The sequence below is a fragment of the Drosophila ficusphila genome, unplaced genomic scaffold, assembly GCF_018152265.1.
Source record: "Drosophila ficusphila isolate 14025-0441.05 unplaced genomic scaffold, ASM1815226v1 contig_668, whole genome shotgun sequence".
NCBI classification, from domain to species: Eukaryota; Metazoa; Arthropoda; class Insecta; order Diptera; family Drosophilidae; genus Drosophila; species Drosophila ficusphila.
In genome coordinates this window covers 571,081-587,145 of record NW_025064601.1, presented here as the reverse complement: position 1 = coordinate 587,145, position 16,065 = coordinate 571,081, and the positions used below count along the sequence as shown (strand labels likewise).

Below are 16,065 nucleotides of genomic sequence, written 5' to 3'. Positions count from 1 at the left end.
TCGGCAGAACATCGGCCGTCGAATTCCCCCTATTTTCCAGCGAGCCAATGGAAGTTGCCATGTGACTGCCATATCGTTGTCCCGCTCTTACGCCAAAATGGCCACGCAGAGAGTGCTGAAACGATGGAGAGGGGCAGAACGGGAGAGCGAGAGAGAAAAGGCCCTCAAGGAGCGACAGCAGTTGATCAAAATTGAAACGGCACATATAAAAATTAAGTGGTTGTTGCTGCCGCTGATGAATTTCTCTCTCGCTCCCACACACTCGCCTCTCGTCCAAAAAACATGGCAACAATCTACCCTCACTATCTCTTGCTCGCACCTCGTGCGCCAATGCGTGCGTCTCGCTCCCTCATTGCCGACGTCGCTGCCTGTGCTGGGTTTCCTCGCTGGCTCCGTCGAGTGCGCTGCTCAGTTCAAATTGAATTTTCATTGCGAGCGCGTCTGGCGCTCTCCCGCTCTCGCTCACGCCCGCTCGCCCACCCGCTTGCTCACGGAAAAAGCTGATGAACGCTGGAAAGCCCGACAGAAGCATTCCGAACTCGGGCCCCGTGCAGTTTTATTTAATCAGTTTGAAAAGACGCGTTGTTTGGTCAACGCCGGCCGTCGGCTCTGCAAAACAGCAAGCGAGACAAAAAGAAACAAATTTTTTTTCCCAAGTCCTACGCGAGTGATCCCCCCGCCCCCCTCAAGCCACAGATCCCCCACTAAATTGTGCACAAATAGACCTGTTTCATGGCCTAAACAACCGCCCATAATGGTTTTGGAGACCTTCGAGGGTGATAGCAAAAAGTTCTTCATCCACAACAACAACTCGACCGCCAGCCGAAATATCAACAACAACAAAAACGACAGCAACAGCAACAGCAATCACAGTAGTAAGGAGGCGGAAGAGTCCGTCAGAGGCAGCAGTACCGCTCACAGGAATTCCAATCAGCATCTGCCAACCGGTTCCCCGTCCACTTCTGGTGTCGGTTCCAGTTCCAGTTGCGGCATGCCCTCCGAGGGCCTCCACCCGACGGCCGCCCTGCAGCTGTACGCTGCCGCCGCACAACTGGCGCCCGGCGGCGTCCGTGTCCCGCCCTGGGGTCCTTTTTTGCAGTTCGGTGTGCCCGGCGTTTTCGGCCCAAACGGACCCTTCCTGGGGCGCCCCCGATTCGATGCTGCCGCAGGCGGTCACCCAAGCAACGCCGCCGCTGCCGCGGCCGCAACGCAAATGGCGGCGGTGAACGCCAGCAACGCGTTTGCCAACCTAACGGGACTAAGTGCGGCGGCCCTGCGGAACGTGAGCGCCGCTCAGACGACGGCGGTGGCGGCGGTCGCCAGCACGGTGGCCACGATTCAGCACCGCCTGATGATCGGCAACCGGCAGAGCCTGCCGCCGGCGGGTCCGCCCAGTGAAGGATCTAACGAGGATGGAGGTAAGTGCGGAGTGTAGGGTCCTAGTACAGTGGAGCACCCAGGGTGACTCTATTTCCGCTCTCTTGGTCATACACCGAAAAGAAATTCTAACAAGGTTGGGATTAACAAGAAAGTTCTGTATGCCGAACTTATAAGTATTATGACCCAACTTCATACAAGGGTGCAATTAGGATATATGGTAATGCCGATTCGTTTTAAAAAGAGTTCTAAATCAGGGATTAGATACTACTTAGCATGCAATTGGTAAGCGTGTTATAAAAGACTTACTCCCACTCAGTCAAGTCGAACGAAAAAACCGACGAAATATACGAAAACAAAGTGAATGCCCATCTTGTTCAGTATTATCAGACGAATTGATCATTGGGTGTCTGTCCGTCTGTATGTTCGTCGTATTCTACAAGTGCTGAAATATTGGGATTCAAAATTTAGATTCTTGTTATTCGTACGTTTGAAACATTTTTGTTCCACGCCCACTATTCTGTTCACAAGCCTCATTTTTGTTTGCTCATTTTGATTCTTATAAACACGCAGCGAATTAAGTTTTTTAAAATTCGCCACGCCCACTCTGCATTCTGGGTGGGAGGCGAGATTCAAAAGTTTTCACGCCGATGCCATGCTACCTATTAGTAATAGGTACCTTATAGTCGAGGCACTCGACTAACGGTTTTTTCTTGTCATATCTGTATTCAATTCCCTCTTCGAGTAATTGTACTTAAATACCGTAAAAACTGACAGCCGGACAGACGAACAAGTCTAGATCGATTCAGAGGTGAGGATGGTCAAAATTAATGAATTCTTTAAAATGAATAAGTTAAAAAAAACTTTTTGCCTGAACCTATTTTGGACTTATTTTTTTAAAAGGTTCTTAGAATTCAAGTTGTTTACATAAACTTGTTGAAGTGGTGCAATATATGAACGGTATCCAGAAGTATTGTATTAAAAGTAAACTAAAAAAAACAGTTCAAACAATTTTTTATAGATTAGCTATAAAAAAATAAGTAAGCGGGCTTCTCGAGCTTATTTGTAAACAGAGTTTTCAACCAGTTTTTTGGTTCATTAGTCCAAATTCAATGAGCCAATCCGCAATACCTACCAAAACAGCTTTCCTCATTGAAACCTCCCACTCGTGTGATTTTCAAAAAAAGTTAACCTTGTATGTTGACAAACTGTTTTGAAATAATTCCATTTGGGTTATGTGCCAAAAAACGGTTTCAAAAGTAAATTCCATTAGAGACCCCTTCGATCATCAATGGGACTGGCATTTCAGTAAAAACTAATACTGGCTGACGGTTTCCAAGGCTAGTCGCAGAAACGTGTACATATGTGGTAACCTGGAATTCAATCAATTTCCATCACCCACTTTCACCAATTTCTTCCCAGCATTCAGAGGCGAGATCGGCTAATAAATTAGCGAGTCCCATAACACACGCGCCTCCTATCGACAGTGGAGGTCAGCGCCGGGCGATCGACCCATTTGGTCGGATCGGATCGATTTTCTATTTCCTGTGGCTATGGAACACTGCTTGTTATCGGGCACGGACAATATGCTAATTCATTCAATTAGCCCTCCAAGTGTTCTCGGCTTGTCAGTCATTTGCGCTTCCATCGCTTTTGCTTCAACCGGAGCTTCTGTTTATCAGCCGGGCCAATTGTGCCTGACTTTTGCTACCTGCAAAACACATTTATTGATTTAGCTAATCAGCGAACGATTATTATGTAAAGTTCGATTGATTTCGTCGATATCAGTTTAGCATACAAAGTAGCAGTCGCCTGCTGTGCGGCTCGGAATAGATAGAAGACTCAAAATTGGGATCCATCCACGGCTGTCCATAAACAATAATCAAACTGTCCAAACCCGCATTAAAACTGAGGCAAGAAAAGAACGACATAATAGTCGAATTTGTGATGTGCGAATCGAACTTAAATGTTTACTTTGCTTTCCCTTCTTAATTGTTTTCGATCCCAATAGCCGTTTCTAGCCATTTTCGAGGTTTCTTAGTTTCGGTCCCTTTTTTATACCCTTGCAGAGCAAAGGGTATTATAATTTCAGTCAGAAGTTTGCAACGCAGTGAAGGAGTCACCTCAGACCCCAAATTATATATATTCTTTATCAGCATCACGATCTGAATCCAAATACGTCTGTACGTCTGTCCGTCTGTCCGTCTGTCTGTTTCTCTTCAAACTAGTCTCTCAGTTTTAAAGCTGTCTTGCTGGAACTTTCCCAAAAGTTGTGTAGTTATTGCACGCAGTATATAAGTCGGAACGGGCCGGATCGGCCGACTATATCGGATAGCTCCCATACGAGAAAATGAAATAAAAAATTCTCACGTCGTTGTTTTTGATCAGATCGACTTGATTTCTTCCAGATGGCGTTTTCTAACTACTATTGAATTTCGGATTAAAAAAATAAAGAATGAAAAAAAAATTATAGCGTCGTTGTTTTTAATCCCACGAGCATGATTTTTAAAATATGAAGTTTTTTAATAACCCATAAATCGAGAAAAAAAAGGCATAGGAAAGATCGAAAAATCTATATAGAAATAACGGAAATAAAATGATAACATCGTATTTTTTCATCAGACAAGCATGAATTTTGAAATATAGAGTTTTCTAACGACTCTTGAATACCGAATTAAATTTCATCAAAATCGGACGACTATATCATATAGCCGTCATATGAACAATAGTCGAATATATAAAAATGAATAGAAAAATCGTTATAGCTTCGATCTTTTTGATGTTTTGATCGGCTGCCATGCCTGTGAATTATTTCCTATAAAGCGAAAAATATTTATTGAAACGATTCCTTAACATTATATTTGAACATAACATGGTTATTGATTATTTTAGATATTTTTTCCTAATTAAGTTTTACCCAACGTTCCCTTCGGAACGAGAACATATACGAATTGGGGCTTTTTTCTTAGCTTGCTGACCCCGAGTTTATATTATTGCATTACAAGACTTTTTTTAAGTCAAGGGAAAGAATGTTAAAAAAAAAATTTTTGACTGAGGTGTCTAAAGTGTGTTGTGTTCATCGGTAATTTATCCTATGCCATAATCGGTCTAATTCCGGGTAACTCTTGTTAGCCAAAGAAGGACTTTTTCCTATTGACACATTAACTCCATCTTGCTTGCAATACGAGTAAGTGACTTTCTTTCTGTCCGTAACTTGTTTGGGCGGAGAAGTGGCGGAGAGCAGTGACTAGACCCGAAATTTATGGGACGCCATTTGCTCTGATCGCCCAGTTGGCCATTAAGTAAGAACCCGAACTCCCAGTTCGGCATAAAACTGGACTGCCGATCAGTCCACGGCGCGTTACGGCTCATTGGCCAATTAGCATTAACAAATGATGGCTAGTTGGTGTAATTATGGCCATAATGCGTATATCCAAAGCGGGGCGTTAGCGGAGGGCGTGGTCGCCCGCTTGTTGTAATTAACTGCACTTGGCTCGACTCGGCGTTCTGTCCCCAGATCGTGGGCCTAATTAATTGCAGCCAACGCAGAGGCACTTTTTGAGCACTTCCTCCTTGAAAAGTAATTATTAATTGGATTTGATTCAATTTGATTAGGCTGGTGATTGTGCAGATTGTGGAAATTGTGGAGTGGGTGTTTTGTGGGAGAGGCAGGATTGCCTTCATAAATCATTTTGCGGCAGAGAGTTGACATGCAGCCCGGTGTCGGGACTTCGATGGGCTGTGTATGTGGGTGGTTGGTGGAAAGTCATCATTGCCGTCGTGACGTTTGCTTGCCGTTGCTCATTTCACGCCGGAAATGAAGAAACTGTCATAAGACGATCGGAATCATTTATCATGCGATTTTTAGTTTACTTTGGGCCGCCATTTTGTTTTCCCCCTGTCTTGTTCTCCGGTCCTAATGAAATCCGAACAAAGGAAAACAGAAACTGGAAGGGACTGTGCAGGGTCAACACATAGTTATAACACTACCGTTCCGCTCTCCCGAAAACGGAAGTCGGACCATTGATGAAACGGCGGAATGATGGCATGAAGGTTCCATTCCAACGGAATGGCAGACAAGCTCACAATGAGATTTGGCCGCAGACTCAGGTCGCTTATCAAAAAAAAAGTAATACCGTTGACTTTTTAAGTATTTCCGCTTTTTAATGGGATTTTTTTCGTCTGGCGAAGAATGTCTTTTTGGATGACTGGAAATGAGACAATTTTCTTGATGATGATTTATTGTGGATGATCCCTCTTGTTTATAAGATCAACAGTTGTTTAAGTTCTTAGTTTTGTATTGAGCTAAACATTAAAACATTAGTCGGTACTTCGTGGAAAATTTGTTTAGCCTCGTTCTGCTCTTTTTGGTTTAAGTTCCTGTATTAAAAGCCTCAGTATGTAATAAAATGAATTCAAAAAACTAAAACTTTAACAAACAGTTGAATCTAATGTGTATAAGACATCGACTTCACAAATTTCTAATGTCTAATTCTCCATTAAATTCTCATTTCTATTTTAGCTATATAATATACATAGTTGTCTAATCTTTATAGGATTGACATTGTAATATACATTATTGTAACGAATTACTAAATATGCAGCATGTATGTTTATCTACAGCGAAGCTATAACGATTTCTCAATTCATTTTCTGCAATTGCTCCAATGGCAGCTATATGATTTCTAAATAGAATTTTCTATCTCTTCTATGGCTGCTAAAAGATAATCGAATTTTAATGCATTTTTTTTTCTTGATTTAAGGGTTATTCAAAAACTCCTTTTTTAAAAACCGTGCTTGTGTTATGTTATAATTTTTTTTTATATATATATACAGTAGAATCCTGTTATAACGACTCCGTTGTTGTCGATCATATCGACTTGATTTCTTCCAGATGGTGTTTTTTAACAAGTATCGAATTTCGAATTAAATTTTATCAAAATAGGATGACTTTGATAAGCTGCCTTAAGGGGGGGGTAAGGTTTTAAAGGCCAAAAAAGGGGCCATGTTTGATCTTTTTTTGCGGCGAAATGAGTAAGTTTATTTTATTGAGCTTAATTACATGTCATTGTTTAACTTTTAAAGAGTATTGGAAAAAAAAATTATTAAAAAATATTAAGAAATAAGCCTGTGGCGGTTAATCTTCCGAAGCGCTTTAAAAAAAGTTGTTTTGCGGTGAACATCATAGGGCGTTAACGGATCATCTTAAAAATAAAATGTGATATGCGTTGTAAAGATAATGAATTTCCCGAGGTAATCAGGAAGAGTTTTTTTTAAATTTATTTTTTGTCTATTTTTGGGAGCACTTCAAAGTCAAAAGTGCGATTTTAGCTTAAAAAATCGCTGTTAATTTATTTTTTAAAAATAGAAAAAAATTAAAAATTAAAAAAACCTCTTCCTGATTACCTGCGTATTTATATTGAGAATTTGTGTTAAAAATTTGAAAAGGATCAGTTCAGTAGATTTTGAGTTCTGATGTTCACCGACTTTCAAAATAACGTCTTCGGCAAAATCGATTCAAAGTATTTTTATACGTGAAAATACGTCCAAATACGGTTGTTTAAAACGCTGTTACTCCGTTAGTTTGACTTTAATTGACTCAAAATTTTTACACAATGTTCTCAACATATTTATCATTCAGAAAAAAAATAAAAAAAAAAATGTAAAAAAAATTTTTTTAAAACCTTACCCCCCCCATAAGAAAGATCGAAAAATCTATATGTATATAAAATTAAGGGAAATTAACGAAATAAAATAATAAAATCGTTTTTCATCAGACAAGCATTATTTTTGGAATATAGAGTTTTTTTCCGACTCTCAAATTTTTAATAAAATTTCATTAAAATCGGACGACTATATCATATAGCTGTCATATAAACGAACGTCGAAAATATAGGAACTTAATAAAAAATCGACAAATCTTCCATGTTGTGTAGCCTTATTGTATTTTGTTCGACATACATATTTGATGACTCCAAGAGTATATAAACTTCGGCTCGCCAAAGCTAGCTTTTTTTCTTATTTGAAATAGGTTTCGGTCTTTTCGATAAGCCTCGACTTTCTAAAATTTTAAAAATCGAAGTTATGTTTTCGGTTTCGTATTCCAGTTAGTCGTAGAGTAATTATTTTTCCAATCCCACTATTGCGCCCACAAACCGCAAAAATCTGTGGATCCCACAGTTTTGATGGTACAACATTTTTGCTAAGTGATTTGGATTCTCGTCCTTAGTTAGTTTTTTTAAATTTACCTCGCCCACTTTTACGTCTATCAGTTTTGGAGGCGTGTCCGCTTTTCGGTTTACCCGTCGACATATGGAAAACTAGAGCTACAATATTGGAATTAAGCATACAGACTCTTGTAGAGAACGCGCAGCGAAATAAGTTTAAGAAAAGTCGTCCGCCCACAACCTCTAAATTCTGTGGCGGCCACAGATTTAATGAAACAGAATTTGTATACCTTTGCAGTGAGGGAGACACTTGGACTCCTTGAAGTATGTATACTCTTCAGTGTCACCATCTGCTAGGCGTGCACGACTGTCCGTCTGCCCCTTTCTGTGTAAACCAGTCCCACTGGCCTCACTGAACTAATCTTTTCCAAAGTTGGATGTCGTATAGCATCTATAGAATAAATCGAAAAAAACAGGAATAAAATGTTATCGCCATTGTTTTGTTACTTCTGCTGAATTTCGGTATTTTGCTCGACATTAGGGAATACGTTATAGTAAAATAAATGTAAAATAAAAAAAACTATTGGGAAAAGCCCCCTACATGAGAATATAATATGCAGACGAATACCTTAAAGAAGTTAAGGCAGTATTAGCCCTTTCAAAATTAAATTTATTGTTTCGCAACCTAAAACAATTTATGGGTTCATAGCTATGAATTTTTTTTATTTTTATGTCCAATTTATTTTATGTCCAATGCTTGTATAAAGTGAGTTCTGAAACAACTTAGTTAATAACAAGGACATGTTTTTAACGTACTGTAGACCTTTCATCTATTGTACCTTCTAATCAGAAGGCTCAAAAAGGAAATAAGCTCGGAATTATTTTATTCTAATAACTACCTATCGCACCCCCTCTGAATACTGCACCCCTGCCTTGAACATTTTTTCGAAAACTTTTATGTGGTTCCCTTCTTCACCTATTTTTTTCCTGGCCGTTCTTGTCTTAACTTTTTTTTTATTTTTTCGATTTAATTTTTATGGCTTAAGTGGCTTACCCGAAAGGATCGAGGGCTGGTGAGGCGAAAGTGGGGGGCGAGGCAGCTGGGTAAACGGCGAGAGGTTGGGGTGTGGTGATTGGCGAGTGGTGTGTGTATATGAATGTGGTGTATATATGAATGTGGTGTATGCGTAACAGTTATATTGCCTGGCTGACGCGCGCTGTAAACGAAAATAGCATGCCACGGAATGTGACTGAGGCATGCAACAGCACACACTCAATAGGCGATCCTTCCGATTTCGCCGCCTCCGTTCCTTGCCTCTTTTTGACGTGTTTCCATTCTGGCCCCTCCCCAAAGAAAATATCTTTAATAACAAAACATTGATTTGTATATGTAAACACATTTATTGATATACTCGTATTTTAGCTGAACTTAAACCAAATCAATGGTATGAAATAAATAACAAGAAAGAAAGCTAGCTTCGACACTTGCAATCTTCAAACATGCCGAATAAAATACATAAAGGCTGAACAACATCAAAGCTATGTAGATACTTTTATTTAGTTTCTATACTTTCGCCGATGGTTCTTATGACAGCTATATAATATAGGTAGTCGTCCGATTTTAATGAAAATTAATTTAAAATTCGAAAGTCGGTAAAAAGCTCTATATTTCAAATTATGCTCGTCTAATGAATTTTATATAGATTTATCGATCTTTTTTGTGCCTGCTATATGATATGGTTGTCCGATTTTTATGAAATTATTTTCACGATTCAAGGGTTATTAAAAAAACCAATATTTTAAAAATCATGCTAGCGGGAATAAAAACAATGACGTAATAATTTTTTTTGCCATTTTTCATACACACATTTTTCGATCTTTCCAATGGCAGCTATATGAAATTCAAAAGTAATTCTAATTAAAAACAAAAAAGAAAGCTGATATACCCTTGTAAACATCAAAGATGTTGAACAAAATACATAAAGGCTACACAACATCGAAGCTATGAAGATTTTTATATTAATGGTCTACATTTTGATATAGTTAGTTCTCCGATTTTGATAAAATTGAATTCTTAATTAAAGAGTCGTTAGAAAACTCTATATTCCTAAAGTGGTGCTCGTCTGATGAAAAACAACGATGTTATAATTTTATTTCCGTTATTTCTATATACATTTTTCTATCTTTCATATGGCAGCTATATTATAACGTTGTCGGATTTTAATGAAATCAAGTCGATCTGATCAAAAACAACGACGTGAGAATTTTTTATTTCATTCTCTTGTATGGGAGCTACCTGATATAGTCGGCCGATCCGGTCCGTTCCGACTTATATACTGCGTGCAATAACTACACAACTTTTGGGAAAGTTTGATCAAGATGGCTTTAAAACTGAGAAACAGACAGACGGACAGGCGGACAGACGTATTTCGATTTTGATCGTCATGATTATCAACATTATATATACTTTTTGGGGTCTGAGGTGCCTCCTGAAATTATAATACCCTCTGCCATAAAGAGAATCGATGCGTTCTTGCAAGGAATTTGATTAGAATATATCGGCAGAAATATTTTCTAGGTATATTTTTAAACTCGACAATTACTCTATTTGACTTCTTAATTGCGTTATTTAACGTTGAACCCAACATAATTGATTTTTTAACGATTTTTAAACAATGTGTAATACCTAGAGAAATGTGATATTCCGAACTATACTTAGTGGAAATTTAAGCCCGTCTCCCTTTCTCGGTGTTACCGCTCTTAGGGGATTTTTGAGAATCAATACCAAGTTGCCAAATTGCAGACTCGCAAATCGGGGGCTGCACGATGCACATTGCAAGCTGCACATTGCATATGTAGACGGCGGGCGTGCAATAATCATAATAAATTTCAATTACCGTTTGTATTTGCTCCCACACCCGTCGAAAGGGCCAAGAGCATGAATCATGTTCCAGTCGTCGGGCACTGAAAAAGCGCTCCCTCCCCTCTGCGGCGAGCCCCCGCCGCCCTTCCAGGGGCTCGACCCGTTATTATTAAGTCATTTGAATGCACTTTGCGCAGGCCGTCTTGCTCGCTCCCCTTTGCGGTCCTTGTCTGCTGTCTGCTGTTTGTCGCTTGCCTCTAATGTCTCTATCATTGCGCCGTGTATTCTGAGTTGTTATTGAGTTATTAACCTCTCTTTCGCACACCGAAGGCTTGAACCAAACCAAACCAAACGTGTTTCCGAGCTGCGAAAGAGACGGGGAGCGAGTGACCAAAGTGTAACAGTGCGGCACGCATAATTAGGTACACTTTGCAGCAGAATGCAAGCTATTCATTAAGGGCGTCCTCTTGTTATTGCGCTTTAATGTCGGGTGCGCGGTGTGGTGTCCGTATGTTGGTAGGCCGCAAATTGTGGCAAGGCCGCCAAAGGGGCGGGAGAGGGGAGGTGCGAGCGTAATGGTAATGGTATGGGTAAGGGTAAGGGTAAGGAGGGGGTAGTGTCCGTCTAAAAACCGAAATTAGTGCGATTACAAAGTCAGATGAGTGGCGGCGCTTTAAATGGTACGTCCATCACTTGGCGATACAAAATAGAGCCACTAATTGCCTGAATTGTATGCATTAATTTTCCCCGAATGAAAGCCAAATGTATAGTTTTAGTAGTCGATGCAGAAGTACCGACAATATCGACTGACCAGAGTGGGTGAAATATACTCAATACGTATTTATGTTCTGAACATAAATTTAGACACAGTTAAGAAAAAAAATGTTTAAGAGAACTGTTTAAAAATAATACCCATATTTGGGTATTTTATTTCAGTAAATAAAAGTATTCCTAGTTTCGTTTGTAACTCCTTTTCTTAGATGGTTATTGCGACTAACCAACTTATTTAGTTAAATGAATTCGTATTAGCAAGCTTTTGGCTGGTTACCCATTTTAGGATAGGTTCTTGTTCCAAGGTTGTGATCATTTTCCCATAGAAGACAACACATTTGCTAATAATATATAATATGTACCTGTTTTAATCGTCACTCTCTAACTGGCCTTCGCTGTGTTTCCGTTCGGCTATAATCTAATACCCAAACACCTTTGCTTGCTTTCCCTTCCGCGTTTTTACCCGTCTTTTAATCTTCTCCGCCGGTTCTCCTTCGGCCAGATCTGAGTTAATTTGATAAATTGCGGACCTCTTGCATGCATTCTCCGCGAATGTGAGAGCCGGCCACGCCCCTTCTGCTGTATAAATATAGAAAACTATGCATCCTGCGAAGGATCGAAGGGCCGGAGCAGTTAGCAACCTTATGGGTCGGAAGGAGCGGGGCGGCTAGAAACAGAATTAAATTGTTTCGTTTTTATTGAGGGCCGCCGGCTGGAAATTCGAAAGGGAGGAGTTGTGAGTTATACCACATACAAAAGGGGGACACTCGTTTGCTCGTTGGTAGCCCCCTTGGCTGTGTAATTGAAATATATGATTATGAATATTTATGCATTCTGTGTTTGCCCCTGTATCTCGGTTAATTTAAATAATTCTCCAACACTTAATTATAGGGTTTTTAGTGTAGGGAACAAAGTGTTTTGCGCCCATGTTCCTGTGCTATATGTTTTCCTTAGTTTTTCCTTTTTTTGTTTTTTTTTTTTTTGTCTAGTTTCGGGTCCCATGTGTGCTCGTGGTTTTTGGACTTCGGCACTACCCTAATTAGTTCTAATAAACCACCAGCATTAATTACTTTGTTCTGTTTGTATAAATTTATTTAAATTTCCCACTTTTCGTTCGCCGTTGCTTGCAGGTTTTCCCGGCGACGGCGACGACGACAGCAGTGCGGCGAAGCGCCGGCGATCTCGTACCAACTTCAACTCCTGGCAGCTGGAGGAGCTGGAAAGGGCCTTCTCCGCCAGCCATTACCCGGACATTTTCATGCGGGAGGCTCTGGCCATGCGTCTGGACCTCAAGGAGTCGCGAGTTGCGGTGAGTCTAGTTCCGCTCGGTGCGGAGGGGCAGCCTGCACATAGATTAAACTGGATTTCTTGCAACTGCTTTGGATCGCATAACGTCTTTTAATAAGATAGAACACCAGACTAGGAGTTAAAGTCCATTATGTTGAATTCGGTCAAGCCTTGGTAGCCAAATAAGTACAGATTTTCTGTTGCAGTTTAGTTAGAGGCCGAATCGGGAAAATCCCCGAGTAAAAGTTGAGTTTTAATTGTAAATTCAATTACAAAACAAGAACGGAAGCTTATATACCTTTGCAGTTACATCTTAAGTCCATGACTCGTTTGGCGAGCACCTTTGCTGAGATTATACACTTTGTTCCAGATAGGTATGGTTCCAGAATCGAAGAGCCAAAGTCCGTAAGCGGGAGCACACGAAGAAGGGACCCGGCCGCCCCGCCCACAACGCCCAGCCGCAAACCTGCAGCGGCGAGCCGATTCCGCCCAACGAGCTTAAGGCCAAAGAACGGTAAGAGTCCTCCAACCAATGTCAATATTTTACCCAAAAATATATAAAAATAAATTTTTTGCATTTGTACTTGTTCTGCCCATACACCTAACTCAATTAATAAGATAGTTGCTTTGGTTCTGATCGGTGGATTGACATATTGGTTATTTAAAAGAGAAAATAAATTTATCTTTGGCAAGCCGAAGCTTTTATACTCTTTTGGTTAGAAGCGAAGTGAACAAAACTACTAGACAAATCTGGTATATGGTATAGGAGTGCGATCTGTACCGAAATAACAAATTTTTTTTATTTTTATAAGTTATGACGATTTTTATACAGTTACATATCATTTATAATTGCAGTCAGAAGTTTTCAACGTATCTGTGAACTAGAAATCCACGTTTGACTGTTTCTATGCAAACTAGTCTTTCAGTTTATGTTATTTCAGGGTAATATACCGATACGGCCGAGTCGAACGACTATATTAAATCGTAGTATTTTATCACACCAGAATGACTTTTGGAATACGACGTAATATAATGAATGTATAGCAGACTTAGGAAAAGTGAAGAAAAATATATTTAGTACTGAAATAATAATTATTATAAATTAGAAAATTCGACATTTTTAAAGAATAAATCGCAGCACATCTTATTGCTGACGTTATTGGTAAGGCTAGCTAGCTAGCGTCCTTTCCTATTATTTTATATAGATATTTAGATACTTTCTATGGCAGCTTTATAGCATAGTCGTTAACTTTAAAAAATACCTTAAACTTTCTTAGCAATCTTGATTTAGGGCAGCCCAAATTGATACCTCATTAAACTAACCCATTCCCACCCCTCTCTCTCCACCCTCCGCCCGCAGAGCCCGTCGCCGGAAGAAGCTGGCCAAGGCCATCGACCGACAGGCCCGGAAGCTGCAGGCCAAGGGCATCACTGTGGACCTGGAGGCCCTGAAGGCCGAGTACATATCCCAGCACAAGGCGAACGGCACCTTCTCCGACTCGGACCTCGAGGACGACGGCATCCAGATCGACGTGGTCGGCGGCACGGACAGTGACGACGAGGGCGACAGCGACGCCGTGAGTCCCGTCCGGCTAGCGGTGGGCGGGGGGCACCGGATGCGGTGGCTCCTCCCAGCAGAACTCCTCGATCCACTGTGGCATGGACGGCGACGGGGAGAGCTCGCGGGCGGGCAGCTTTGTCGGCGGGGGAGGCAGCCTGGGCAGCCCCAGTTCGGTGGCCGCGCCCCCGATGCTCTCGAACGGGACTGTGGGCGGTGGCTCCCTGTTCGGCAAGCTGGAGCCGATGGACGGCAACGAGTCGGAGGAGCGGGAGCGGGAGCACTCGCCGAAGCCGCTGCTCTTTCCCGCCAAGGCCTTCCACCAGCTGAACCTGCAGAGCGGCCAGCCGCACCACGGGCTGGTGGTGGGTCAGGGTCAGGGTCAGGGGCAGGGCCACCACCTCCACCCGCAGCAGCACAACCTCCACCACTCCGGCGGCGCTTCCGCCTCGGCGGCGGCGGCGGCGGTGGCCAACCTGGTCCACCAGACATCCCCCATCAGTATGCGCCGGAGCAACCCCTTCAGCATCGAGTCACTGCTGTTCAACAACACGTGAGGCATCCCAGTGAGGACCCTAGGACACTGTGCTCAATCCTCTCCAGCTTCGTTTCCTCGGTTCAGAGCTTGAATACTTCCTAAGTGATTTATTTATTCGAATATATTTGTAATGTTCCCTTTTTTGTTTTGGTGTAGACCCCGTTTCGAGGGAGAGACTTAATTAGTGTTGTAAATGAATTTATTATTTTTACTTCGTATTATATAGACAATGCGAATATAGCAATGCTTGAAACATAAATAATATAATATAACTACGTAATACTTTATCAACTAAGGACATTTTTTTTTCAAACAGTGCGTTTGTGAGAGTGCAGTGTGTGTGTGTGTGTGTGTGTGTTTGCGTGAGACTGTGTAAAAATGTAATTTAATTTAGCGAAACAAAACGATAACGAAAACGAAAAAGAAAAAGAAAGACAAAGAACAGGACGAAGACGAAGACGAAGAAAAACACAAAGAATTGCATAGAAATCAACAAGTTAAGTAAGCGGAATTTTTTTTTTGTGGCAAAAGGCAGGCTAGTATATTACAAATATAAGAAACCCCACACAATATTACGTATAGACATGCAAAGAACGGCAAAACGGCTGCTAAAAATTATATTGTATCTGAAACTGATTGTCAAACAAGAATAAATGCGAATCTGTAAAGAGAGAAAAACCACATAAACAACAAATTACGATTATTATTTCCCCTTTTGATTTCGAGGCGAGCTTAAGCACAATAAATAAAACGAATGCGCAGGCCCCCCAATCCCAATGAAAAGCAGCCAAGCCAAATGGCAAAATTCAATAAACGGCAATTTAAATGGCATCAAAAACACACTTAAGTCTGATGTTTGAGAAGCGTTATCCTTGCGGAGCGGCGAGCAAATGTTTGCGATTGTCCCAATGGCTGAAAAGGAGCTATCCAAAGGCTCGGACTAGAAGCTAATAAGCTTGGCCGTTCAAATAACGGATTCAGGGTTCTGAAGGTCTGAAAGCATTTCGATTGTGTTGTTTGCGGTGTAACTTTGGACGAACAAGGCTACATTTTCCCGTCGGCACTTTTCCATGGTTAAATAACATTTGCAACGTTTTATAGCAACGAATTTGTGGTTCATAAATTTGCAATAAAATGGTTTGGTGAAAGTCCCCTGCATTAATATGGATATGGATAAATTATCATTTGGTTTCTTGTCACTTTTTATTCACTTTAATTTTCAAGTTCATAATTACCTTTTTCCCATTCAATCATTACATTAACCAAGTTACCAAGAAAGCAGCCCAAGAATCCAATGTTTTTGAACTCGGAACCAGTTTTTGAGTTAACCTCATTAATCAAGCTGCAACTCGGTCGCTTTATTACCCAATTGCGGTTGAGCAGGGGCGTCGGGCCCTTAAGATCAGGAAGCCCCACGGGGGCCAAGTTTCCGGGAACCGCAGGGAAAGAGGAGCAACGGAAAACCTGTTCCAAAGTCGAAGGGCAGCCAAGTGTCAATTGAATT

General features: G+C 41.0%; 1 protein-coding gene across 1 annotated transcript; it reads left to right on the top strand.

Moving 5' to 3' along the window:
* The first annotated feature begins 435 nt into the window (after positions 1-435).
* Positions 436-15,332, top strand: LOC108101892 (homeobox protein unc-4). The gene is given in 5 exon segments (XM_017206456.2): positions 436-1,418; positions 12,309-12,487; positions 12,840-12,979; positions 13,826-14,068; positions 14,070-15,332. Coding segments are annotated over 5 exon segments (1,737 nt in total). The 5' UTR covers positions 436-754; the 3' UTR covers positions 14,581-15,332.
* Positions 15,333-16,065: the final 733 nt, after the last annotated feature.